This window comes from Diadema antillarum, unplaced genomic scaffold, assembly GCF_040938485.1.
Source record: "Diadema antillarum isolate AM-2024a unplaced genomic scaffold, OU_Dant_1.0 seq00000160_RagTag, whole genome shotgun sequence".
Classification (NCBI taxonomy): Eukaryota; Metazoa; Echinodermata; class Echinoidea; order Diadematoida; family Diadematidae; genus Diadema; species Diadema antillarum.
Window position 1 is genome coordinate 3,071,063 of NW_027271231.1, and position 27,013 is coordinate 3,098,075.

The window sequence follows — 27,013 nt, forward strand, 5'->3', positions numbered from 1 at the left end:
TTAAGAAAGAAAATTTAAAAGTTGTAACATTTAATTGAACGGGCAAGTACCGTGCACAGCCCTTACGCAATCTCCATGCATCAGCTCAGATGTTCAGTTGCTGGATCCTGAACACAAACATAACAGGGGTTGTTATCCTCCATCCCAGTCAGCGGAATTAAGGTCCGAGGGAAAGAAAAACATGAATTTTGTTAGAGCTCTGTTCAGGTCGTCAAAACCGGCGAAGATTCTGGTAGGCGTTGATAAGATGGGAAACAAGTATTATGAAATCCCATGCACGACAAACGCCCTAGGTAAGTGAGCAAAACTGAGGTGAGGACGATGTCAGGGAGGTTGAAAAGTACATTCATTTGGACATTGATGATATTGAGTCTGAGACTGAGCTGTGAACTGTAAATTTAATGTAAATTCAATGTGAGCTGATGAGTGATGTGTATGACCCCATACTAGAAAACTAGAATGGATGAACAAAACTTAGATAACAATCCTTAATGAAATGAAAATACAATCCTTAATGAAATGGATGTCAAAATAAATTAATTTTCTTGTGTACCCGGTACCGTAGATCTATTTTTTTTTTTTTTATTGTTATCACTATTCCAGGCTGAACAATGATGATTCATGTAGTGACACATTAAAATTGTAAATTTTACTGTAGTGTTATAGGGCCTAAACTGCACTGTATACTTTTCATAATATTTGGTATTTCTATTGTTTGAGTCAAAGCAAGCTAGCTATTCAATCAATACCCGTATGGAACCAAAGTGTGACGGCAAGACTTGCCCAACATAATGCAAGCCGCCTCTAATTCGACCATAAGGCCGTTCAAAATTAGACCGCCTGCTAATATCCATATGTTTTTGCGCACAGTTGAACCTTGGCATGGAGGTCAGACCTTGGTGCGGGTGGTGACATGAGCTTTGAAACTGAAAGGGAGCTTTTAAGTAAAGTTGAGATTTAATTGGTACTGCTGTGAAATTGAACATATTCCATTTATTGCACTATGTCCTCTTGTAGGTGAAGAAATGAAGGCAAGACGAAGCGTCGAATCCTCAGTCAGCCACTTTGAGTATGAAGCAGGGATGGTGCCGATTGAGTGGGAAGGTAACAATTCCAGGAGCATTTTCACTGACTGTCTACTTACATTTGATATTAATGCTATTACATTCATATAATCTAGAAAAACTCTGCTGATTTAGTTTGTGCTATCCCTACCGCAAGTTTGTATTCTGTATGGCAGTGATTTGTGTAAGTCCTTCTTGCCTACACAGGAGTTTTTCCCTTTTTTTCCCCTGTTGTTAATCTGAAGTTATGAACTATTGTAGCATCATACATTGAGAATGACAGTGATAGAATTGTGCACTGTGTATCATGTAGTTTGTATTTGTATCATTACTGCATGTACACGTAAGTATTCCCCCTCATCACAGGCCACCAATCACAGCCCTTCTCGGATAAATTTTAGAATTGGTGCAAATCACATGTTGATAAAGAAATCATGGTAGTGAAATAATCTTGTATTCTTCCCCCATTTTTTTTTTAAATTTCATCTCTTGCCTTTCTATCAAAATCTTTTTGTCCCTTCAGCTTGGGTCAGGGGTAAAAGAAAAGAGCCACCAACTGAGGAGGAAATAGCCATGAGAGAGAAAAAGACCAGGATCATCAAGGCTCGGGCTGCAGAGGTGGAGCGCAAAGATAAAGAGGTATTTGGCAGAATTCACAGATGTGTGCACTTTCATCCTCATCATCCAGGGATTAGATTGAAAAAGTCTTTAATACCTGCTGTCTCTCATTAGTTTTGTCAGCATTATTTTGTGTTTCATGTACAGGGCAGTCAAGGAGTTCCCTGTGAATTTCTCTCCCTGTTGTTACACTTCAGTAGCCTCAGTAACTAAGCACCTCCTGCCATAGAATCCCCACAGTGCATATGGCTTATACTGCAGTGTTACTTTAAAAGTTTTTTTTTTTTAATGTTTGGATCAGCATTTTTATGTAAAATGCCATAAGAGTGTTTGGCAGTGGTTTTGTACTTTTCTATGAAATGCTGTCAAGTTGGTCATTGTCCATGACCGTGGCGTATGTACTGATAACAATTTGCTCACTTAATGCTTCAGTTCTTCCCAAATTTTATTACTTTCCTCTTATGTGCCTACACTGTATAACACAAATATGAAATGATGAGAATGGCACTATTAGTGATTTATATTTGACATGATCTGATACGAAATGTTTTGCCCATTATGACCTGAAAGAAAGATGCTCTATCAAAATGTAATGGCAACCATCATCATTGTATCAGGTTTTGTGGTTGTTGTGTCATCTGTCATGCCTCAAGGCTTAACTCTGTGCCACTCGTCTCAAGGTGCAATTCAAACTTCTATTTTGACATACGTAAGTTTTACATCAAGGAGATTCTTCATATTCCTTCCTCGCACACTGGCAAGTGTCAATCACCTAGCCTGGTAGGGATTGATGAGATGTTCAATGTTGCTATATGTGGTTGTCATTACTTTCTGACTTAACACTATATGATAAGGCATGAGTTTCTTGATAATGATTTATCAAGCTTTGTCATTTTTAATTGTTAATGTTTGCTAACATTGTTGATTCTGTCTGATACAGAGACAGGAACTGGAATATCATGAAGGTCTGGTAGCGAAGCCAGTGCAAACAACAACCAAAGGTGAGTGCTTGTGATATTCAATAGTGACATGCATTTTAATCACATACTTTCTTTGCCAAGTTATTATACATCTTTTTGTGATTTCATAGTTTGTACTGTAATTCATTCCAAGAAGTGCTTGTTTACCATAAAAAAGTATACAAATCACAAAATCATGTAGGGCAACATTATTCTGCTGGCTGATTTCGATGTTCTTGTGCTTCACATCATCAGAGTTTGAGCTTTTACTTTTATTACCTGGTATGTAATTTATTTATTTATTTACTTATTCATTTATTTATTAATTTGTTTGTTTGTTTGTTTGTTTGTTTGTTGTTGTTTTTTCATTTTTTTTATTCATTTACACTGTATTTATTATTTTTCGTTATTGCGTATTCTAAATGTGTTCCTGTTTCCCCATCCACACTCACAGGCCACGCTTCATCCCCAACCTATGAGAAGGTGGATTCCACGGACGAGGCTATCAGTACGGGGAAGGAGTTTCAGCCGGCAGCCTGGAAACCCTCCAAGAGTTGATCGTGCTCCTCTGCCCCGGCGTCTTGGCGCATCATCAGCCGTGGCGCTCTCTAAAGCACTTTGTGGCATGTTGCTCACAAAAGCGGAAGCGATGTTGACCTCCCAAGAAAGATTGGCAATTCTGATTCAAGCACATGCCCAGCACAAATCAGGGTAGCTGCAGAATTCTGCTTCCATGGCAGAGCACACCCGACAGGATCGAATGTTCATTTTCATGCTCCTAATGACTTGTGTCTGTAAAAGAAGCATGGTATCAATGAGTGCTTGCAGTGAATTAAGGAATTCCTGTTATATACTGCTGATGACTTAGAACAGGATTGCCAGAAATGCTTTTCATATGAATAATGAGTCTACAAATTATGCTAAACTCTTGTTGCTTGGGCAACCGGTGCATCTATCATGTTTCAAGGACAGCAATAATTGTTATTGAGAAATTTTAGTTCCTATCTTTTTTTTCTAGAAAATGAAGAATGTAATGCAAAATGGTTTGTGGGGTAAGTTTGTAGGTGTATATGAAATGTTATCATATGTGCTATAGCATCTCATCTTCCACAAGTGAAAGACATGCTTTATTTCTGATAACGTGTGGGTAATGTGTTGCGGTTGCTCAATCTTGCTAAACTTCACACTACAATGTACCGGTATTCATGGCTAAATGGGACTGAGAGGCAATGGCATCAACCCCTGTTAATTAAGCAGAGGAGAAGTATATACTCTGGAGTATGTAGCAAACTGTCTGAATAGATATGCAAGTCAGTTTAATAGTGTACAAGGCACGGCAGAAATTTTATGCATCTTGTCCATAAGAAATTGAGCATGATTGGTTGAATAAGATGGCCTGGAAAAGTACTGTCAACATTTTGTTCAATTGATACAATCATAACAAAAGCCAATGTAGTGATCAATAAATGCTGAAATATTCAGTTGTTTACAGTGGTTGTTCCTGCTAAAGATTTCTAGTTTATGCTCAGTAAGTTCGCATTTTTTTAATCAGTCCTTGTAATCCATACATGAATGTCAAGTTGCCATTGAATTGCTACATAGCAGCAGATTTAACCCTAAAAGACTGGGCTTGTGTATTTTATTGTTTTTCAAATTTATGTATTTCATTGTTTTCGACTTTTTGTTTCCTGTTGTTTTTTTTCAATGGAAATCATCGCCGACATTATTCCAATCATAAACAACATGAAATTAACTGATTTTAATCAGCAAAAGTAAAAATAATGATACATTTATGAATTTTAGCTTGAAACAGAATTTGCATTGGATTTGTACATGAATAATCATGTTTTTGAGCAATTTCGGGTCTGACATGCACTTACAAAATATTGCATAACTTCAGAACCACGTACCCGGGTGTCACAAATTTGGTCTCAAAAGTTGCCCAGGACTTTAAAGAAAAAAGTCATGAAACATGCGTGAGATTTTTACGTTACAAATTTATTGTGAAAAATGTCGAGGGGGGGCCAAAAAGCCCCCCCCCCCCCCCCCCCCCCGTTCTTTTTAGGGTTACTGGGTAAACGACTCCTTATGGGCCAGCTTGATATTTTTCTGTGTCCTGAATTCCAAATCATAGTAAAATAAAAAAAGTAAACGATCAAGCACACCACTGAATTCACTCAACAGAGTTGCTCTCTCTGAATTTATTTGGTGCAAAATGTGCCGTGAAAGGTTGTTCATTATATTAGGACGGTTCACCTGTAGTGTATCAACACGCATGTCCAAGTTTCGTAAATTTGTGTACTGGTATCATGCTTATCCACTGCGCCCCATCCCCACCCCAAAAAAATACACATGTATGTATATATATATTATATATATATATATATATATATATATATATATATATATATATATATATATACATATATATGTGTGTGTATATGCAACATACAGTGTATATATATATATATATATATATATATATACATATATATATATATGTATATATATATATATATATATATATGATGTATATGATGTGTAGTGAGGTGCCCGCTCCTCGTCAGGGGCCCGAATACCGTCACCCCGCTTAAAAATTGTTTTAAGCGCACTAAACAAAAATTTATGCCCGGGACTGTGTTCAGTACGTTTGAAACTTGTCAGGGCTACCACAACGAAGCATATTGTGGTGAAAACTGAAAAGTTTTTCGCGAAAATCTGAAATTTTAATCGGAATACGTGTTTTAAGTATTACCACTGTCCCCGCACGCATCTTTTACGTGTATGTCTATGGGAGCATCACTGTCAACCACGCAGGTCTTTTACGTGCTCTGTCTATGGGAGTGCGGGTGTGACGAGTTGCGGGCCCCTACCTTCACGCGCAACTTTTTTGCATCGTTCGCGTTTGACGACGATAGCTGCAAATTTTCAATATCGATCAGTGAACTTGTGATTCCGTTGGAATTTTCAGCATTTTTCCTGTATGTGAGTTGGATTTCAAAGAATTTCAGTGTCGGAATATGATTCAAATATGCGCAAACATTAACTATGACGAGGTGCGGGTCACCCACGTATATATATATATATATATATATATATATATACAGCTGTATACGTTTTTAATTAGTTTTCTAACCACATTGTAATGTGGAGATGGCAATTGTCATATGGCACTTGCCCGTAAAGACAGCAGAGATTCGGTCGTGTAAAGAATTAAGTACATGTATAATATAATGTATATATATATATATATATATATATATATATATACAGTGTATATATATATATATATATATATATGTATGTATATATTAAATATCTCCCTGTTTGTGTCTCTGTAAGAGGTTGAGGGCACCTTAGAACATAGACTATTATTTCGCACATAGATAATGGAAAGGAAATCATTATTTTAAAGGTTGTCAACTGTGAAAGATACAAATAAACATATATATCTTAGATTATGAAAGAGTGATATTGGAGACATAAAATTACAAAAACACAAATTGACATATTATTGCCAGTGTTTAATAATAATAATATCATCCATTACGAATTCACAGCTGGTTTATCAAAAGTTTTCTCATTTACAAAGTAGAAAACTTGGCATGGATATTCAAAACACAAGATTTACAATGTAATGGTTGCACAATGTAAACAACAGTTGTGTGAAGACTTAATTCGTAGAATAACTAAATTTAATAATTGAAGACAAACATTACCCAGTATCTTACTTTTAAAAATAAAACAAAAGCAGCAGCACATACAGTGACACATGGTAAATACAGTGCATGTACAATAAAACATTTATTTCTTGGTATTTGATCTCACTCTAGTAATTGGAAAACATATTTCTTGTCATTTACATCTGTACGTACACACCACTGTACACAATAATATTGAGTAAGTATGCCCTGGGTTGCATACAAAATCACTGTGGCAGACAGGCTCCTTTAATTTGTCACCCTATGTACTGCAGCTGTACACTGATGTTTCCTCCAACCCGTCACTGCAAATACAGTATCAAACAAAGACAAGAAACAGTATCTACCACAAATAATCGAGGTACTACACACATGAATGATGTACGTGTACATTGTACTGAAATATCTATGTATCAAAAGCCATTTCAGGTGCTCCTCGACAGTCGATGTGGGGGAAATGTTTCACACATCCAGCTCCAAAGAGTGACATGTGGATGTAAGGAAAATTTGCAGTATCATTGACAAACCTGATGAATCCATGTCACAACTTCTTACAAAATTTCCATAGGGTCTGTCCGTTACTATTTAATTTTCATTTGAGTTTGGTCTTGGCACAGAACTTGAGCTATCAAGCATACAGTACTTGAGTTGTGTGGCAGCCCCACCAGCTACAATTTGTACATGACTGACACATAAGAGCATATAACACAAGTGACATGAGGTTTATGACTGCCATATAACACAGGGGAAGAAAATTTGAAAAAACATTCTGCTAATGTCATCTCAATGTGCCAAACATGAAGGCAGTTGGGATCTAGAATGTGGCACACATCAAATTAATGGTTATGGAATGGCGTTTTGGGCATATGGGAGCTTGTAATGATGGCAGAAATCTGCATTTAAGCCAAAATCTTCTCGGGAACACCCAAGAGAGAAAGGAGAAGGGTGTCGAAACAAAAGTGGTCATTCTAAAAATGTGCTTGACCAATCTCACCATACTTGGAAAAATACAAAGACACACACAAAAAAAAGTCTTGTAATCTTGGTACACTCTTCACTGTGCATGCAAAACTATTACACACTGAAAACAAGAAAATACATTACCCTATAGAGTCATAGCCATACAAAAACACAGGGCCTCTGACTGATTCTTGGCCCACTGAAGACTAGCTTCCATGTAAACTTGGTGTGACAGTGTTATGGTGATATCTATGATTATATCTATGATTATATATTTTGATTTCTAAATTCAGATACAGTATTAGTAACTTCATAAAAAGAAACTATTTCATAAAGGTTATTTATTCAGGTATAGACTTCCTGACTGCCTTCAGAACATGGTAATTTTTATACAGCTGTATGACCCTACATTAGCTTTGGCCCATGAGTTGTAAGTTTGCATCAACATCCCATCTGGCCTCTGGCATGGCAATGAAATTGAAATTGAAATTGAAATGGAAGTTGAAATTATTTCAAACAATTAATTAGGCATGGATACTGTAGTACAAATGGGCAATCCCACAATAACTATTCCCTTTTCCACTTTTGATATTTGAGCTTTGATGATAAAAGTAATTCAGATTTGCCTCCTTATGTTAATATATTTTCTTGAAAAGAATATGTGTGAGAGATAGTATAGATAACATTGAGTTCATTCAATGGGCGGATTTTTTGTTATATCACATTAAACGTCAACTTAGACAGTAAAACAGGCATAGAAAACGGGACATTTTAAGTATCAGAAATCTAAACAGTAATCTAAAAAAAAATAGCAATGAAACTGAATCCAGAACAGTTCCATTGTACAATCTACATCAGATTTGAAATAAGAAATGTCTCTACCTTTCAGGTTTACTTAATTTATTAAATGAAAATGGATTTCAGTTATAGCCTGTATGATATAGGCATGTCTGTCCATCCCGTTACATACCTTCACCTGTTAATTTCTTTTGTTCCCAGTGGGCAGAAAGAGAGTTTTGGTGATTAAGTAGTTTCATTACGGGATAAGTTGAAATGTTTTAACCAAAACTAGCTTAGCTTGAAAGCAAATTTAATGCAATTGGCAATCAAACTTAAGTGTTGCTTTGTCTGTCCACTTTTTGAAGGTATGTAACAGATTTTAAGGACACTCATTTTTTGAAAAATAAGCCATATCAGTGCAGTTGCTTGGATTCATAAGACATGCCAGGCCAGCATCTACATAATCAGTATACTTCCACTCCCTAGGGAAGTCCCACAAGTTTCTGCCGTGACTTGACAGTAGCCAAAAACTTGTCTGTCCACTTTGTTACATACCTTCACCCATGTTTGTACCTTCATTGAATATAAAATTTAATAAAAAATACAGAAAGATGAGTCATCAAGGTTTATGGCCTCAGAAAGACATCATATACTAACAATGTCTGAAATCACTTTCCTTTGTGGATCATTCAAAAATATGTGTGAATTAATTTTTTCGTGTGTGGACAGACAACCTGTACAGTAAACGCATGTGTCTGTCCATGTTCGTACCTTCCTTGACAGATGATGGTGACATCTTTCTAGTAATAGAATTAAACATGATCTGGATACTTTTATTTCATGTCATACACTATTTTTATTAGCAGATTAGAGAGCTCAGATGGTTTTAATAAGAAATTTTGGATGATTCCACATGTGAAGGTACGAACATGGACAGACGAAGGTATGAACATGGACAGACGTCTGCCCATGTTCGTACCTTCAAGATCAGATTCCCCTCATGATTATTATCCTTCAGGTGATGTAATTTTACATGGTCAAAATAATTTCATTTCATGTAATAATTTTTTTCCATTAGCAGATCAGAGCATACAGATGTCTCTTGTTAGAAATTTTGAACCATTACACAAGTGAAGGTACGAACATGGACAGACGTCTGTCCATGTTTGTACCTTCAATGACACAAGCTCCCTGACCACATGGTTAACATTGTGTTGTAACTTTAAACAATTGTATTTCTATGAAGAGCATTTACTTTAAGTAATTCATACACAGTATAAAAAGTAACAAAAGTTGTTTTGAAAGGCCTTGCTTTCCACATTGGCTTAATAGAGAATTTAAACTAAACATGTAAATAATGTTATGACTAATCAATGTTAACATTTCACAATATTTCATAAAATAATGTACATACCCCGGAAATATTCAACTTTGCTTTCATTGTGCATGGTACCTGAAAATATTAATTACAGCTTCTTTCAAATTCTGAATAAGATATACTGCTGAAGGGGACCAATGTCTGTCCATGTTACATACCTTCACTTTTGTGAACATGATGATCCAAGGTCCAGTAGAAAGAAAAGGTGGTCCTAACATATCTTTTCACATTTTGATTATGGCAGAACACATATTTCGCTACATGAAAATAATAAAATGGCATTTAATTAGCAAAACTTAATTTGCAGCCTAAATGTCCCGTTTATGTGCCCCACTTATTGTGAGATTGCCCAAATGTACATCAAATCTCAAGGATGTTTTGAAGACAGACAAATGCCTATTTTCACTATGCGTATGGTACTATGCAAAGACAAAGAGCGATATTACATGTTAATTGTACATACCGGTACTGTATTTAATAACATTTCTTGGTGCACACTGCATTTCAATATCTCCTAAGTTCAAATTAAGATATAAAAGGGGAACCTTAATGCTTTATACTTCAACAGGAAGTCCAAAACTGTATAAAAATTTCAAAGTTCAGAAAATACCTGATAGACACTAGTTAGTCTTCTTTTGACATGTTTAACCTGATCAAGAGTTGAATATAGTCAAATACATACAGGTTGTTGTGATAGTTTATGGCAGTGCATGTTTGCTGCTGTGGTCGTCAAAATGTACTGAAGATCCTCTAAAAATGTGTGAGAGTTGACTGTGTTTTCAGGTTTTGCAAATTACTGCATGGAGCCACACTACAAATGCATTGTCTTCTTTATGCATCATGCAGTCACCTTCACACACTGTAAACCCTGTGCATTATTACCAAGTCTCAATGAAATATCAAAGATTCAGAAGATCAAACAAAGTACCAATACATGTAATGCCTTGTGGCATTTTCCATGATAAACCATGTCAGGGAAGCAGAAACTGATGAACAAAGAACTTCTGCCTGTTAATTTGGAGTGATATGGCAATGGTTGTACCAACACACACACGAGAAATGTCTGAACGATAGATGCATTGACACATTGCAATTCACATTACACTCATCATAAACTGAAGCCATTTCCATAACAAAAATCAAATTAGGTAATCGAGTCTCTAAACATACAATTACAAAGAGCTTGCCGTCTATGGAGTCCATTCCCAGCAGGGAAAGGCTGTCACTGAAGTCTTCATCAATCAGTCTTTTTTGAGCGGCCACTTCGCCCTCGAGCTTTGGCAATGTTGATGTCCCGCTTCGCTTTCCGCTTCTTCTCCTTCTCCTTCTTCTCAATGTCCTTGTAGAGGATGTAGGACAGGATTCCGCTCAGGATGAACAGGGGTGTGAGGAACATGAATATGGTGGAAATGAAGCCCCATGGATCCTTGGCTGCCCACAGAATGATGTTCTGCTCAATCCAGCGCTTCCAGGAGTTGTCATCGCCATCGCTGCCTCCACCTCCTCCGAGGGAGTCTTCCAAAGGGATGTCTTCTTCACCGGACATTCTCCTTTGGACAGAAAATACACAGAAAAAACTCATCAAGCACGATGTACATGTACTGCCAACAACCTGCCGAGCGGTGGCAGCAGATGGATGAAGGAGGCATACAAATATTTATGCAATTGTTGTGGCTGGCTAGAATGTTAAAAAATGGAAGCTATTGCATAGCAGAATTCCTCACACATTGTGCCATGATCATTCATGGCAATTTTCTGTGATGCAACATTGTCCTTGTAACGTTAAATGTAAAGCTCGATAATTCCGCAGCAGCAGAGAGAGAGCAAAGCAAAGGTACAGTAAGGAATACAGCACTGCGCAGTGCTCGATGTCTCAAAATCGCAGTGCAAGCAAGGTGAGCTTTACCAAATACCAGTACATGTATAGCGAGGTGCCCGCACCTCGTCAGGGGCCCGAATACCGTCACCCCACTAAAAATTGTTTTGAGCGCACTAAACAAAAATGTATGCCCGGGACTGTGTTCTGTACGCTTGAAACTTGGCAGGGCTACCACAATCAAGCAAATTGTGGTGAAAACCGAACAGTTTTTCGCGAAAATCTGAAATTTTCATAGGGCTATAGGAATACGTCTTAAAGTCACCCGCACGCATCTTTTACGTGTATGTCTATGGGAACATCACTGTCACCCGCACAGGTCTTTTACGTGCTAAGTCTATGGGAGAGCGGGTGACGAGTTGCGGGCCCCTTCCTTAGCGCGTAACTTTTTCGCATCGTTCGCGTTCGACGACGATAGCTGCAAATTTTCAATATCGATCAGTGAACTTGTGATTCCATTGGAATTTTCAGCATTTTTCCTGTATGTGAGTTGGATTTCAAAAAATTTCAGTGGCGAAATGTGATTAAAATATGGGCAAACATTAACTATGACGAGGTGCGGGTCACCCAAGTATACCACTTGTCAAACAGCTTTCCATACAACAAGCTCGCCAGCTGCTCAGTGCGTGGTAGTTCATGATGGGATATCATATCAGTTCGGGAAACCCACTCACAAGGGGGGCCCCTCCTTATAAGTAACCCGTCCCCCTTATAAGTAACCCCGTCCCCCTTATAAGTAACCCCCGGGGCACCCCTTATAAGGAGTCTCCACGCTTTTTTGCAATGTAACGCGAAAATGAAAGGACTGCGGCAATTCGCTTGATTATGTCCATAAAGCTTGACAAGTTTCCTAGTTACTCACGAAATTTGAGCAAAATCGGTTTGAGGCATCATATCTAAAATCATGGATTTAAATGCGATGTCAAACGACCCATGCGAATGCTGAAATGCGAGCGATTACTGGCGCGAGTGTCGCCAGGCGCGGCGGCGCGGCAATGCTTGAGTGCAGACGTGGCGACTGAGTACGGTACTCAGTCGCCACGTCTGCACTCAAGCATTGCCGCGCCGCCGCGCCTGGCGACACTCACGCCAGTAATCGCTCGCATTTCAGCATTCGCATGGGTCGTTTGACATCGCATTTAAATCCATGATTTTAGATATGATGCCTCAAACCGATTTTGCTCAAATTTCGTGAGTAACTAGGAAACTTGTCAAGCTTTATGGACATAATCAAGCGAATTGCCGCAGTCCTTTCATTTTCGCGTTGCATTGCAAAAAAGCGTGGAGACTCCTTATAAGGGGTGCCCCGGGGGTTACTTATAAGGGGGACGGGGTTACTTATAAGGGGGACGGGTTACTTATAAGGAGGGGCCCCCCTTGTGAGTGGGTTTCCCGAACTGATATCACCTTGTTGGCATGAATATGGGGAAAGAGGTAGAGATCTTACCAATGACTAGCTAGTACCTAGAGTAGGGCCATTCTTGACATGTTCATGATCATGTATGTATAGACATTTCTACACTCACAGTAAACTAAACTTAATAAATCATGTGTATTTGTGATTGTACAATTTGTACTAACGTTAATTAGAATCTTTAATCATTTCAGAAGATCAACTAAATTTACATTTTCTGGAATCCGATGCGACTAGTACCGAAGTAGAACTCGTTCTACAACTTCTAGACTAGTTGTATTTTATAGTGATGTGTAATAGTTTAAGAATACATGTATCGACATCGGACAATCATCTGCATCTATCGCTGCGTAAAGTCAAAGACAACTACGGCCCACATAGTTTTAGGTAGATGGGACCACACGTAAACACCTCTTACCAACAAATACAAACACATTCTAATAGTTTTATCCATACGGCTAAAATTCACTCTGGAATCAAGATTTACATTTTACCTTTGTAATATCTCACCCTTGTGGCAAGATAAAAACGTCCAAAATTATCCACAGGTGTACTTATTTCCTTTCCGCTCTCGTCCCCGATTGGGTCCACTCTTTTCTTCTCTTCTTTCTGGACGATAATTGCAGCACAAATTTCGCATTGCCAATTTATATGATACTACCGTAACAGGCAAGACAAATGATTTCGGAATGATGATCATTTAGATTGTTATTTTTGAAATATTTCTTTTAATTAATGCATCAGTAAATTATTCTGAAATTTTTAATGAATATTTTAATTCTTTATTGATTTTAAAAGTGTAATTACCGCTCAAATTGAATCGATCATTATCACGTACCGCTGATGAAAAATCTGCTATGTGCGGATCTAGTGTGCGAACCACAGAACTGAAGAGTTCCGTGGTGCGAACCACTCTCTCGATTTTGCACATAGGCAGGACGGGTGTTAGTAGTACCCAATTGAACCAAACAGCGGCCATTTTAGTAAGCAAATTGCGGGATTATCGCACAGAACTCTTACAGTGTAAGAGTTCTGTGGATTATCGCGGGCGTGTGAACCGATTATGAATGCTAATATACTGGCCCCCGTGAATTCTGCCTCCCTTTCATTTCCTCTGTTTTGAAGAAGAAATTCATCTAAAAAATAAATAAACTTTAGGAAAAAAGAAAAAGAAAAATATTCCCCACAGAACAATACAAATATGACAAAAAATGGATAAAAAATAAGGAAGATATACATTTTGAAAATTTTCGCATCTTTTTGAAAGCATTTCTTGACCAGTCGTTATGAATATTGGATGAGCAAGTCGATGATGTCATACCCTCACAATTTTTCATGTATGTTGCATATGAAATTTTGAAAATTTCTATTTTTAGCTAAGGCAAGGAAAGGCATGTTCTCATACCTGTACTGAGACATATCAGAGTTAACATTTGTTCTTTTTTTTTGGTGCATGGTTTTAAGGTAAATTTTGTATTTATAGGCCTACAACTGAAATATGAGATTTTTGTCATTTTTGTCATAGGGTGAACAAGAAATTGTGAGAGCATGACAGTATCAACTTGCTCATTTGAATATTCATAAGGACTGGTCAAGATATACTTTCCGAAAAATGTGAAACTTCAAAATGTCGTATCTTCCTTATTTCTCATTCGATTTTTGTCATATTTGTATCGTTCTGTAGGGAATATTTTTCTCTTTCTGTTGAAGTTTATTCATTTTTGGGGTGGATTTCCTCTTCAAGAGGTTACCGTACAGATGTATGGGTTTCCCCATTCATTTTCAAACATTTTTTTTTTTTCATTCAATTTAATAGATTTGTAGTTCAATTTCGTCCCTGGATGAATCTGGAAGATTTCAACCCTAGTTTCAATTTCGTCTTTTGTCGATCATTTTCGAACAAAGTCTATTCAATTTAGTCATTTTTATTATCGTATCACATTCTTCTTCTTTTCTGTTTGCAATCACTCACCTTTTCCACATTTAGGTATAACATACACACATGTGCCCGCATCCCCGAACACAAAAAACATAGACACACACAGACACGCACACATACACATATCAGTGGCGGATCCAGGCGGGGGGCGCACCGGACGCGCCTCCCTTAATATTTGTTAAAACGAAAGGAAAACAAAAGAAAAAAATGAGGGATACATGCATCAATTTAATTTTGTAAAGCCCCCCCCCCCCCCATTTACGGAATTTCTGGATCCGCCCCTGTATACACACACACACTTGCAAACATACAAACACACCCTATGTATCAGAGTACACACGGAGAGGATACTGTCACACAATGAAAATTAAAAGACGTCTTTTTTTTGGGGGGGGGGGGCGTTTTCCATGTTGTAGGGTTTGTTTCATACATACGATGCATGTTATGTCGATTGACCCCTAAAGTCTGTGCAACCTCAAGATCAGTAATCGAAATCTTCCTAGGAAGACATCTTGATTCTTTATATTCTGTCTTGATTAGAAACGTGATTATATGGTCCACTTCTGCGATTCAGGTTCGCAGCCATCATTTTCTGTATCTTATTGTCAAAGCAAACGGTTTAGGAATAATGTCTACTTATCTGAATATCAGGAGAAAGTAAGATAATGCCGGTTTAGAATTGGTTAACCCTCACAATAAGACAAATATCATCTGACTAATTTGTTTGAAAAAGTTGTGAAATATATTGTGCGAACAAAAAACGAAGTTGATCTTTACATTTAGTCGATGAGCGACGGGGATGAATTTCAATGACAACTGACGATTTTGAATGCAATGTCTTTGAAAATAGTTGACGAAAACGAATTACGATTAGTCCAAGAGCATTAGGTCAAAATAGGCTCAAACCTGGACATTTTTGGTAACAAGCTGATTTTTTCAGGATAGGTCCAGAAATATGTCTAGAATAACATACTAAAAGTCCTCATAAATCCTCCTTGAGCGTTTTCCGCAATCCAAGATAGCATCCAAAATGGCCGCCATTTCCTGAAATTCTTATAACTTTTCAACCACAGAACCCAAATAAAAAATTTAAATGTCTTTATATTTGTTTTGAAGCATGAGGAACTCAATTAAATACATATCAAGAGATATTGATGCACACAAGTACCATAATCCAAGATGGCGTCCAAAATGGCTGCCATTTTCGGAAATGCTTATAACTTTTCGACCAGTTAACCAAAATACAAAATCTAAATGTCTTAATATATGTTTTGAAGCGTGAAGAACTCAATAAGATACATATTAAGAGATGTTGACGCACACAAGTACCGTAATCCAAGATGGCGTCCAAAATGGCCGCCATTTCCTGAAATTCTTATAACTTTTCAAACAGGTAACCCAAATACAAAATTTAAATGCCTAAATATATGTTTTTAAGGAAGAAGAAGTCAATTAAATACATATCAAGATATGTTGACGCACACAAGTGCCGTTATCCAAGATGGCGTCCAAAATGACCACCATTTCCTGAAATTCTTATAACTTCTCAACCAGGGGCCCGTTTCATATAACTTGTCATCAGTGACAAGTTGTCATTTTATAGATGTGACAAGCTACTGAAATCTTTGCATCTGATTGGCTGAGAGCAAAATTGTCATAGAAATGTGGCAGTTGTCACTGATAACAAGTTTTATGAAACGGGCCCCAGGTAACCCAAATACAAAAATCAATATCTAAATAACTGTTTTTGTGGATGAAGAACTCAATAAGATATATTCTAAGAGATGTTGACGCACACAAGTACCGGTTAAACCGCCCGAGCTCTTCCCAAAATACAAAATGGCAAAATACAAAAGAATATAGAAAATGGCGGCCATTTTGGACGCCATCTTGGATTGCGGAAAACGCTCAAGGAGGATTTAAGAGGACTTTTAGTATGTTATTCTAGACATTTTTCTGGACCCATCCTGAAAAAAATCAGCTTGTTACCAAAAATGTCCAGGTTAAAACTAATACTCTTGGACTAGATGACAATTGACTAAATGGAAGTTAGGATTTGCATCCTGTTGTGCTTCTCGGGGCGAACCTGAATAAAAAAAGAATCTTTGAAATCGATTTTTAGAAGTGCGAAAACATATATTAGATTTTTCTCCTATCAAAAAAAGTAAAAAAGGTTCACTGAAATGTGAGGGGGAGAATGTGGAAGGGGGATACCCACACAAGGGAGATTTTTGCATTTTGAGACTTGAAATTCAGAGATCTGGTACACTCCTTTGGTGAAGTATTCGATTTTTGTTTCTATAAAATAGCAAGACAAATATATTCAGAGAAAAGTGCGGGAAGGGGGGGGGGGGAGTGGGAGGGGATGTACCCCCTCCCACACGAGAGAGATTTGGCACTTTCAGACATGAAATTCTGAGATTTATGGTGCACATTGTTAGGAAAATATTCGACTTTTGTTTCAATCAAAACAGCGAGAAAAGACATATTCAGAGAAATGTATACTTTTTTAATGAAATGTTATGATAGAGTTTTGTTTATGTCAAACGGGGTTAAAAGACAAGTCCACCTTCATTATACGTGGATTGAGTGAAAGCAGGATATTAGTAGAATGCATATCAGTGAAAGTTTGGGGATATCGGACAATCCGTTCAAAAGTTAATTTTTAAAGTATCAGCGCTGTCACTGCTGGATGAAAATATTACACAGATGATTTCACATGCGTAGAACGATACAAGGAAAATATCATGAGAGAATTTCACAAAATATCATTTGTTGAAAAAATGTGCACATTTCCTCGACTTGTCACTAGCGTATGTTAAGGGTACTATCCCCCTGCCTTCTGAAAGAGGCAAGTCAAGTGTTCTTTTATCATGCGAGAAAAGTGAAAATGCATTGAATTTTCTTTATATTCTCTTTATATCGTTCTACACATGTGACATCACAAGCTGTACTTGCCTTTTAATTCTCAGATCATCCAGCAGTGACTGAGTAGACACTTCAAAAATTCATAACTTCTGAACGGCTTTGTCCGGTTTTCCTCAAACTCTCACTGATGTGTTCTACTCAATATTTCTGCATTCACTCAATCCACATATACGAAAGTGGACTTGTCCTCTAAAGTCTTTTGTGTTGTTGTTGTTGTTGTTTTCGTACGTGATATAGTGACTTGCGTCATAGCAGGTATACTTGAATATGCATTTTATCTTTTACATCTGACCCATGCTTTGAGTCGATTTCTATTATTATTTAAAGGGCATTCCAGACGATTTTCAAAATTTCACATCATGTAGTACAAATCGACGGCTCCGTGTATAGATTTGTTGAATTTATTGTGGGTCCTTGACCAGCGGAAATCAATACAATGTACTTTGAAAAACCTTAAACACATTACACTGAACAATGGTGAATACAAAGGCGGCTTACATATTTCAGATTAGTGTTCCAGTGTCATTCCATGGAATACCGCTTGCTTAACAAGTTCACCTTGTGTATAATCTATAATGCATGCCTTCTTCTTTTGTTCTGCTTCCTTGAGCCCCAACTCATGCATTCTTATGGTGAGGTTGCCATGCGATGTCATCATCCTTGTTCATTGCAATTTGTTCTAAATTTTGAAAACATTCTTATTCCTCATCCCAATCACCAAATTCTGAAACTCTGTAATGTACCCATTGCGGTATTGTAATTTATAGTTGTTCAAATGTAAAAGTCCGAAAATCATCCAAAGGTCTCCTTTAACATTGTGAGCAAGCGAAGCGAGCGAGCGCTTGAGCTCTCACCAGGCAGGCAAGCAAACGTCATGTATTATGCCCGAATTAATAGGCCTATATCACTTTTCTTCTTTTGGGAGGATATACAGGCCATCCTACCCCCCCCCCCCCCGGATTTACGCCCATGCTCAACGGCCAAAAGAGGAGGACAGTTGGAATCAAAATTCCCTTCACGGCCAAAAGAGCCTGATGGCGAAGAAGAAGAAGAAGAAGAAGGAGAAGAAGAAGAAGAAGAAGAAGAAGAAGAAGAAGAAGAAGAAGAAGAAGAAGAAGAAGAAGAAGAAGAAGAAGAAGAAGAAGAAGAAAAAGAAGAAGAAGAAGAAGTTGAAGAAGAAAGCAGCTTGGGGCTCTGCGGTGAGTAGGTGCCTACTCCCGTTCAGACAACACAAACTGCATCGCACTTGGAAGTTTGAGGGACTACAGATTCTAAAACAAAGAACGCCTCTTCAATTTTATCTCGTGCTTAGCAGGAATGATACTTCTGCTTGACAAAACTAGGTCCGAAATACATTTCTTCCTCTGTTGAAAGGGAGGCAGAAATCCCAACGGTTTGCTTACTAAAATGGCGCCGGCACTTGCCCACCAGCGTATTGCGCAAAATCGCGAGAGTAAGCCCTCTTAGCACACGTATTTAACCAGCATTCGGCTCGTTCGGCTCCTCACACATGTTATATCAGGAGGCGCTCGCTCTGTACCCCCACATGCGCAGGTCTGCGACGCTTTTTCGCCTGCGCCTGCATTGCATGCCAAAGGAACGGAGAAGTTATGCAACACAAACGCGACGTCCGCCACACATTAGCTAACGTTACATGTGTTGCTTAATTCTGCTAATCACTCGTTTTCTGCGCCTAATGTGTATTTTCTGTGTCGAAAAGAGCATAGCCATAGATATTCAGAGTAAGTACCATCCCGCTTGTTGTTTTGCCTGTTTATAATCGTGTTGATGGAAAGTTTGCATTCATGTGTCGTGGAAGTTATCTTTGAATTCACAACTGATCCAAATTGGCTTCTCATAAATCATGTACTAAGAAGTAGATTCTATAAGTTATGCACTCTCTCAATCTTGTTTGGCATCATTGACATTGTTGTCTCTATCAGATTCAAGAATCAAACCTTCTAACGCTAACTTGTTAGTCTAGACTCTATCCCCAAATGTAAGAAAAGAATTAGAAAGTGTAGTGAGGCTAGTAGTACCAGAAAGGTAGTTTAGGGCTGCCAACATTGACTGACACCGGTGAGAGTGAGATAAACTTACTCAGAATTGCGAGGGAGCCAGTCATGAATGGCGGATCCAAGGAAGGGGGGAGGGGGTGCACGGCATCGGACGGTCGCCCCCCCCTTTTAATTTTGTTTTTGGAAAATAAAATAAATATGTATAACTTGTTAGAAAGAAAAAAAAAATGAAATGGGGCACGTGCGCCTCCTTTGTGCACCAGAAACTTGCGCTTAAGCCTTTTCTTTTTCTTTCTTTCTTTTTTTCTCTTTGCTTGTCAGCCGAGGCGATCAAACCTAACGTTAGAAGTGCAGTGGTACTAGAAATATTTTTCTATTGAGCTCCCCCTTTGCGGAATTCCTGGATCTGCCACTGGGCGCGAAGCAATCGAGCCCGAGGGAGTGGAGCGACTGAGCAGGGGGAGGGTGTGGGGGGGGGGGGGGGGGGTGCCCGGGTGTCCCCATTCCGACGGTAGGGAGCTTTTGCATTTTTATATCTTAAATTGGGGCCATTTGGTGCATACTAAAGCGACTTTTTTTCTGTATACTTAAAATGAAAATTTATGTTAAAATTGGTGATAAAATCTGTGTTGGCTACTTACAAGTTCTCCATGGTTAAAATCAGTAAGTTACATAAAATTGCGTGGGATAAAAAAACATTGCTGACTAGCTAGACCTACATGTACACCTTTCCAGAGTACCGTTGTCCCTCTGAAATGCAAATATGCAAAGCTGAACGTGCACACACTTTTTATGTAATATGCATAGGCCAGGCCGTATGTATGGCGTAACGCTTTCACGTGCATAACAGCACTTTTCAGTTTTTGGTCTTTGCCGGCCGGCCGTGCATAGCATGCTTGTATTATGTAAAGTACCAGGTATGTACACAGCACAGCATTCACTGGTTGGGACGATGGTCGGACTTGGAGCGCGAGTGCACGTTTCTCAGGTATGACCATAAATGATCGCCAATCAAATTGTTTGATCTATATGATCAGCGCGGTAAGCCAGCCTAACGATATCAATACGGAGGAAAATGAACTCGACTGCGTTGAAGATCGATGCAGAGGTGGGGTTTTGCACTAGCGGATGTATCAAAACGCCTGTGTTTTTTTTTTTCTGTGCGTGAGATGATGTTAGATCAGCATGAGAGCGTGAGATTTGGTCAAAATGCATGAGTCTCACGGTCAATGCGTGAGAGTTGGCAGCCCTGTGTATAACAGTTCCTGATCGGTGAGGCTGAAAAGATATTAATTTGATAACATTTAAACCGGTATGCATTCCTTGAATCCTGGCCCTGGCCTGGGCCTGGCAGCCTGTACACTATGAAGACACTGACAGCCATTCGATAGTACAATGTACTCGGCTTTTTTAAACATTAATATACCCATTGTTTTAATATCTCTGCAGAGCTTGGCATTCAAGAGGACGCTTTGATCTTGGAGGAACATAAACAGAAGTAGCGAGACATGGGAGGAGTCTGGTCCTCGTCTCAAACGGTCCAAGCCGCCAGCGTCGCGAGTCTGCCATCCACCACGGGTGCATCATCCCCTCCATTGGAGTGCCCCATGCACAAAGGAGGGGCAGAGGCTGCTGCTCCACCGATAACAAAGAAGGCACCCGCAGGATGCCCCATGCACAAGTCCCCTGCCAAAGATGCCACCGCCACCAGCGCAGGCACGATACCATCGGAGTGCCCCATGTCTGGGGGTTCCAATACACTCATGGTGGACAGCAAGACAGATGACATTGACCCCTTGAATAGGGTGAGTTCACTAATGTACCAACTCATGGAAAGTTCGATGACTATCTAGTGATGATGATCAGCTTACACCCTACACTTGTACTCACTCTAAATGGACATGAGAACAGTATTAACACCAAAGGTCCCAAGGTTTTCTCATTGTGAGTTTTGTAATGATTTCATAATGATCATTCATAATGGCCACTTACAAAGTTCACATGTACACAAAATTTACACTGAAAGAGCCGTTCGATCGAATGCCATCACAATGAACATACACGTCTAATTCACAATACTGTAATACAGTGTGCAAAGAAGAAAGTACAAAGACAATTTTGAGAAAAGTTGCCATCAACTTTTCATGACCAACTAGACAAACAAGCAGACAGACAGACGGACCAATAGTGTATCCTAGGTTACTGCAAAATAGAAGACAGGTCCCCACATATATTTGACTGCCATGTGCAGACAGCTCAGTGCTGTAGACATACCCAGGAGAGGGAATGGCAAGTGTGCATCCAGTAGAAAAGCCGAGGCAACAGTAACCCAATGCATTTATAAGTTTCTATTGCTACTCCTCTCTTTTCCAAGACATTTTATGCTTCCTTTTGAAAGTTTGGGCAGACTTTTTGTGTCACAAAATAATCTTACTCGCTGTACCTGTAGATTTCATGAATTATCATTTGATGAAAATGAACAGCTTTATTCCTGAGCTTTTGGTGTCTTTGCATTGAAAAAAAAAATGTTTATCATTTCAAGACAGTATGACTCCAAAGTTTATGACTTACCTGCATTTTCTTAAAAAGGCAGGCCCACCCCTATTTTTTCAGTCCACCTAACAAGATGCTGGTACTCTGTAGGATCGTAGATCTGTGTTTGTTTCAGCCTTTTTCCAATACACAGTGTTTCAAATCAGATAGAGAGTTGTATTTCAAGAATTATGAACATTGCAACAGTCTCCACAAATATATGTGATGGCCTGTAGGTAGGGTTCACTTCAATACTATATTCAAGATCACCGAAATGACTGGTGACAAAAAAAAAAAAAAAAAACACCCCAAAAACCAAACAAACAAACGAGCAAACGAATAGACTGACAGTACTTACAAGTTTCATCAAAATTGGACATGGAATGAGAATACACTGTACCTGATAAAACATGTTTATACTTTCCCTTTTCTTGGCAAAGCAGTGATATTCTTTCAATTTTTTTTTTCCAGCTACGTAGGTGGAATGGAAGAGATAATACCATTGCATGCAAGCTCTTCCACTTTTGACTACGCATAAATGTTAATAAATATTTTATATATTTGTTTTTGGTCAGTAGTCTAGCAATCATCATTCCCACAATATAACAGCATTGCATTGCTTACTTGATAATTTGATGTGAAGGGTACAATTTACCGTATAGCTTTGTGTCATCCTAAAACAGAAGACTAAGTTAAGTGAAGACTTGGAACACGTTAATGAGAGACAAGGTGAGGTCACATCTAATTTTGCATGGGATTCTGACCAATCACTGTTGAATAATCCACATAAAATAACAAATCTCCTAACATTCTTATTTTATCCCAGATTTTGATAACACTTTTACTACCTAGTATCTTTGTACATGTATTACTCTCTGTTTATCATATCATCACAATCAACTTCAATGAAATATCAGTGAAATTGCTGTTTAAAAATCTTGTATGACTACATGTACAAGATAATGAATAATGTTGCAAATTATGACTCAGCTCGAACCCAAAAGAATGTCGATTTGATGCTCATTTCATGCTTGCCCTGTTGATCCAGTGTCAAGTACAAAGTGGCCAGGTTTGAGGTCTGTAGTGATGACTTATGTAGCAAGAATTAATCTGGTTGTCTTGCATTGTATGTCATAACATTTTAGAAAAGCTGCTGTCCATAGTGCCTTAACAGAATCCTGATTTATCAGAATGGGACTGTGTGTGTCTCTTCCTTACCCCCTCTGCCATTCACGATAGATGCCTCCACCAAACCAGAGGCCGGCCCCAGACCAGCCATTCTCCCTCTCCACGGACCGCGTGACATCGAGCATCCCGAAAGCCCATGCCAAGGAGGGCGAGAACTGGGTCTACCCCTCCGCGCAGATGTTCTGGAACGCCATGCTGAGGAAGGGGTGGCGCTGGCAGCCCGACGAAATCGAGCAGGAGGACATGAACAACATCATCCGCATCCACAATGCCAACAACGAGCAGGCGTGGCAGGAGGTGCTGAAGTGGGAGGCGCTCCATGCAAAGTAAGATCCCTTCTCCGTCTCTTGCGTTTCTGTTTATCATGCACAGATAGCAGTTTTCATGAAATACTACTTGCATAATATTGGTAGTCAGCATTGCTCATAAATTACCACTGCGGCTAGTTTTGATGGTCATTTTTGTTTTTGTATCTTTGGGTTTGTGTGTTTGTTTTAAATTGCAACATGAATGGGTGAGATGACAAATGACCTTGGTTCTTTGCTAACATTAAACTTTTATTGTGAAGAATGCTTCTGACCATTAATAAAAACTTATGATGCATCAAAGGAAAATAAGGAAGTGACTTTCATAATGCAAAGCTCACAGCTTTAAAGGTATGGCCGAGGTGATGTGATTATATTGTTCTTTGGATGGTAAGTCAAAGGTACTATCCAGCAGAAACATTAAAAAACAAAATCACTCTTCATTGCCAGACCTCAAAGAGGTTGAAGTTTAATGCTGCAAACATGTCTCAAACATGTCTCAAACATTAGATTTTGTATTCATACACGTAATATCGTTGATCATAGCAATTATGAAAACAGAGAGAAAGCTGAAAAATTATTCCATACAAATGTCCCACAATTCTTTTGCTTCAGTTCTTGTGTATTTTCTACATGTTCATGAGTACGCTAGCTGTGCTGACCCTAATGGAGTATAGAGTTTCCTGCACCTGTAATCTGTCTTAACCCATTGAGGATGGGCTGATTTTGCTGTATAACATACATTTCCCATAGACACCTGCCCAAGTATACTTGGGACTAGTCTTCAATGTGTTAACAGATGAGAGTGACAGATTGATATCAAAGTAACGAGTAGGGTCATGCTCCTAGAAACAATCTACATGTACATTTCTGCTAAATTGGACTGCAATTTCTCTGTGGAACAATGCTAGACTTCCCATAAATGTTAATAGCAAGAAAATGATTATTTGTGTACGACGTGAGAACTGATTTAGGATCCCATATTTGGTTGAGGCCTGCAACTGTTTGAATGTAGTTTGTAGGAATGCCGCAAAGAAAATTGTTCCACCTTGGTAAACTATCTGATGTGTGTCTTTTTTTCTCATAGAGAATGCCCTTGCCCAAAGCTGGAAAGTTTTGGTGGCCGTTACAATGACCTCTCCCCAAGAGCCCGAGTCAGGACGTGGATGGGGTGAGTGAATGATATAAGCAACTGTTCAGAATTCATCAATGATGTTGTAAGAGATCTACAGGGGATTCAACATGCAGGGTGCTATGTAAGCACTTGCCCGAATGCTGGGGGCAAGTGAAGATCAAAGTAAAAGAATATTATTGTTTCTCTAGGTGAAATTGGATATTATAGGTATGAGATTGATATCACATCAACTAGTGTCCCTCAAATGTAGATTGCATGGAGAGTTTACATCATGTTCTTCAAACTTTCACTGTACTATCTCTGTACCCATACTGGGATAATTGAGGATTGTGCATGTGCAATGTGTCGGGGTACGAGAAAGTACAAATGGAGAGGGGAGACATATTGCAGGTGGTACTGCTTCTCCCACTCATTTTTGTAACCATAAGAATGCATGCAGTAGCAGATGTACTCTACCTACATGTATCTACATGTATATCTTAATAAGTGAGACAATTGCTGTCTTTATACACTAGGTATGAGAAGCCATTTGACCGGCATGATTGGATCGTAGACCGATGTGGGAAGAAGGTGCGCTACGTCATCGATTACTACGATGGTGGTCCCGTGAACAGGAAGACTTACGAGTTTGCCATCCTTGACGTGCGGCCGGCCCTGGACTCCCCCGGTGCAATGTGGGACCGAATGAAGGCAGCATACTGGAGGATGATGTACATGAAGGACTAGGAAGAGAACTTGAACCGATCTTGGTAGAGCGTCGGGAGCTGATAAGACACTTGACGAGAATGGATTGAAAATTCACCTCCAGAAGATGTGAGGCTCATCTAGCCTTCATCTGGAATGTACGGTGTATGTTGTTGTCGCAGTGTTGTCGTGAATTTTGGCCACGAGAGAGGGGCGTGCAATGATACGATGCATATCCATGTGGATTTTGGAAACACCCTGAAATGGAAGGGCTGGTTTGTGTAGCAGAAATGAATGCTGCTTGTAAAGTGACAGTGGACGGTAAGATGGTAATGCTTTAAAAGGATATTCAGGATTATTGGAGAGCTGCATTGTATCTGGTACCTTTTGCTTGCATCAGTCATTCATTCATTCATTCATTTGCCTATGGAATCTTTCAGAGTTTAAATGAGTGTACCATACATTTAAATGTTTTTGCCCTTTCTGAAGTCATACCTTTTCTTCTTTTTGTATTTGGAAAAAAGAGGAAACAGAGACAGAAATAGCAGTTGCCTTCAAGGAGAGGAGAGGAAGTGATGTGCCACCACTTGGCATGGTTTTCCATTCCCAACTTAGATTGCATCCCCAAATAAATGCTGGATACCTGCATTTGCCTCTAAATGCATTGCCTTTGAGTTGATGTATTTGTAGGTTGTGGTCATGTCCACAATGGTATACACTCCTGTCCTGCAAAACCATCTGTCATTAAACCAGTGGAGAGTCTTCATACCGAATAACCTACTGTACATGTATGTCGCCGAAGCCTTCACAATTGAATGTATTCTTGCTTGGACTTTGCTGGATGAATGCAGTGATTTTAAACCAATTCAGAATTCTTAATATCATTTCCATATGGAACATGTAGTTGGACAGGTATTTTCTGAGAATTTTTCAAGCTTTACATCTAAAGCTTATACAATACAAGGCGGACAGAGAGGGGATTCAGCATGTCACTTCATAACATTTGCTGAAATGTGCTAAAATTTTTGTCTAACAGCCTGAAAGATATGCAACATTTTACAAGCACTCTGCTTCTAATACATTTTGTGCCGAATGTGAGAAATATGTGCATGAGTCAAATGTGTCTGAAAACTTACACATTGAAAAAGCTGGCTAAAGGTTTTCATCTGTGCGTTACAGCTTATTTCACTGGTCAGATGTGTGGGGGGGAAAAAAGAAGAAGATAAGGCTAAGGCAGCCGCAGTGAGCGTGTAAAACCCCAGGCATCGGCCATATACAGTGCATTCCCGTTATAACAAACATGGTTATAACACAATTCTGGTTACAACGAAGTAAAAATTCAGACCAGACCATTATCCGCCCTATACTTGTTATTGTTTATTTGCTTGGCTACAACAAAATTTCGATATAACGAAAGAAAATTTCTGGTCCCGGGGACTTCGTTATAACAGTAGTCCACTATGGTACTTGTGATGTCATGTGATGTACACATCGCACATGTTTATGTATGCTACCAAGATTATTACCTGCAGCA

General features: G+C 38.8%; 3 protein-coding genes across 3 annotated transcripts; 2 read left to right on the forward strand and 1 right to left on the reverse strand.

Annotated features, from left to right (window-relative positions):
- Positions 1-181: 181 nt before the first annotated feature.
- LOC139727922 (NADH dehydrogenase [ubiquinone] 1 alpha subcomplex assembly factor 2-like) lies at positions 182-3,214 on the forward strand. Its single transcript, XM_071638895.1, has 5 exons — positions 182-293; positions 1,018-1,104; positions 1,588-1,703; positions 2,623-2,683; positions 3,096-3,214. The coding sequence occupies exons 1-5, from the start codon at positions 182-184 to the stop codon at positions 3,197-3,199; spliced, it is 480 nt and encodes a 159-aa protein (XP_071494996.1). The 3' UTR covers positions 3,200-3,214.
- A 6,618-nt stretch (positions 3,215-9,832) lies between these two features.
- On the reverse strand, positions 9,833-13,366 carry LOC139727923 (small integral membrane protein 15-like). The gene is made up of 2 exons (XM_071638896.1): positions 13,245-13,366; positions 9,833-11,010 (listed from the first exon to the last, which is right to left on the reverse strand). Exon 2 carries the CDS (start codon positions 11,004-11,006, stop codon positions 10,698-10,700), a length of 309 nt encoding a protein of 102 aa, XP_071494997.1. The 5' UTR covers positions 11,007-11,010; positions 13,245-13,366; the 3' UTR covers positions 9,833-10,697.
- A 5,929-nt stretch (positions 13,367-19,295) lies between these two features.
- Positions 19,296-26,607, forward strand: LOC139727924 (holocytochrome c-type synthase-like). The gene is made up of 5 exons (XM_071638897.1): positions 19,296-19,359; positions 21,085-21,440; positions 23,407-23,681; positions 24,748-24,831; positions 25,311-26,607. Exons 2-5 carry the CDS (start codon positions 21,144-21,146, stop codon positions 25,519-25,521), a joined length of 867 nt encoding a protein of 288 aa, XP_071494998.1. The 5' UTR covers positions 19,296-19,359; positions 21,085-21,143; the 3' UTR covers positions 25,522-26,607.
- Positions 26,608-27,013: the final 406 nt, after the last annotated feature.

Excerpts from the sequence above, each read along its gene's own strand:
- LOC139727922 (XM_071638895.1), top strand. The coding sequence starts at position 182 with ATGAATTTTGTTAGAGCTCTGTTCAGGTCGTCAAAACCGGCGAAGATT. Across the intron at positions 294-1,017 it reads ATGCACGACAAACGCCCTAG|GTGAAGAAATGAAGGCAAGA; the intron begins GTAAGTGAGCAA and ends GTCCTCTTGTAG. Across the intron at positions 1,704-2,622 it reads TGGAGCGCAAAGATAAAGAG|AGACAGGAACTGGAATATCA; the intron begins GTATTTGGCAGA and ends TGTCTGATACAG.
- LOC139727923 (XM_071638896.1), bottom strand. The coding sequence starts at position 11,006 with ATGTCCGGTGAAGAAGACATCCCTTTGGAAGACTCCCTCGGAGGAGGT.
- LOC139727924 (XM_071638897.1), top strand. The coding sequence starts at position 21,144 with ATGGGAGGAGTCTGGTCCTCGTCTCAAACGGTCCAAGCCGCCAGCGTC. Across the intron at positions 21,441-23,406 it reads ACATTGACCCCTTGAATAGG|ATGCCTCCACCAAACCAGAG; the intron begins GTGAGTTCACTA and ends CATTCACGATAG. Across the intron at positions 24,832-25,310 it reads CGAGTCAGGACGTGGATGGG|GTATGAGAAGCCATTTGACC; the intron begins GTGAGTGAATGA and ends TTTATACACTAG.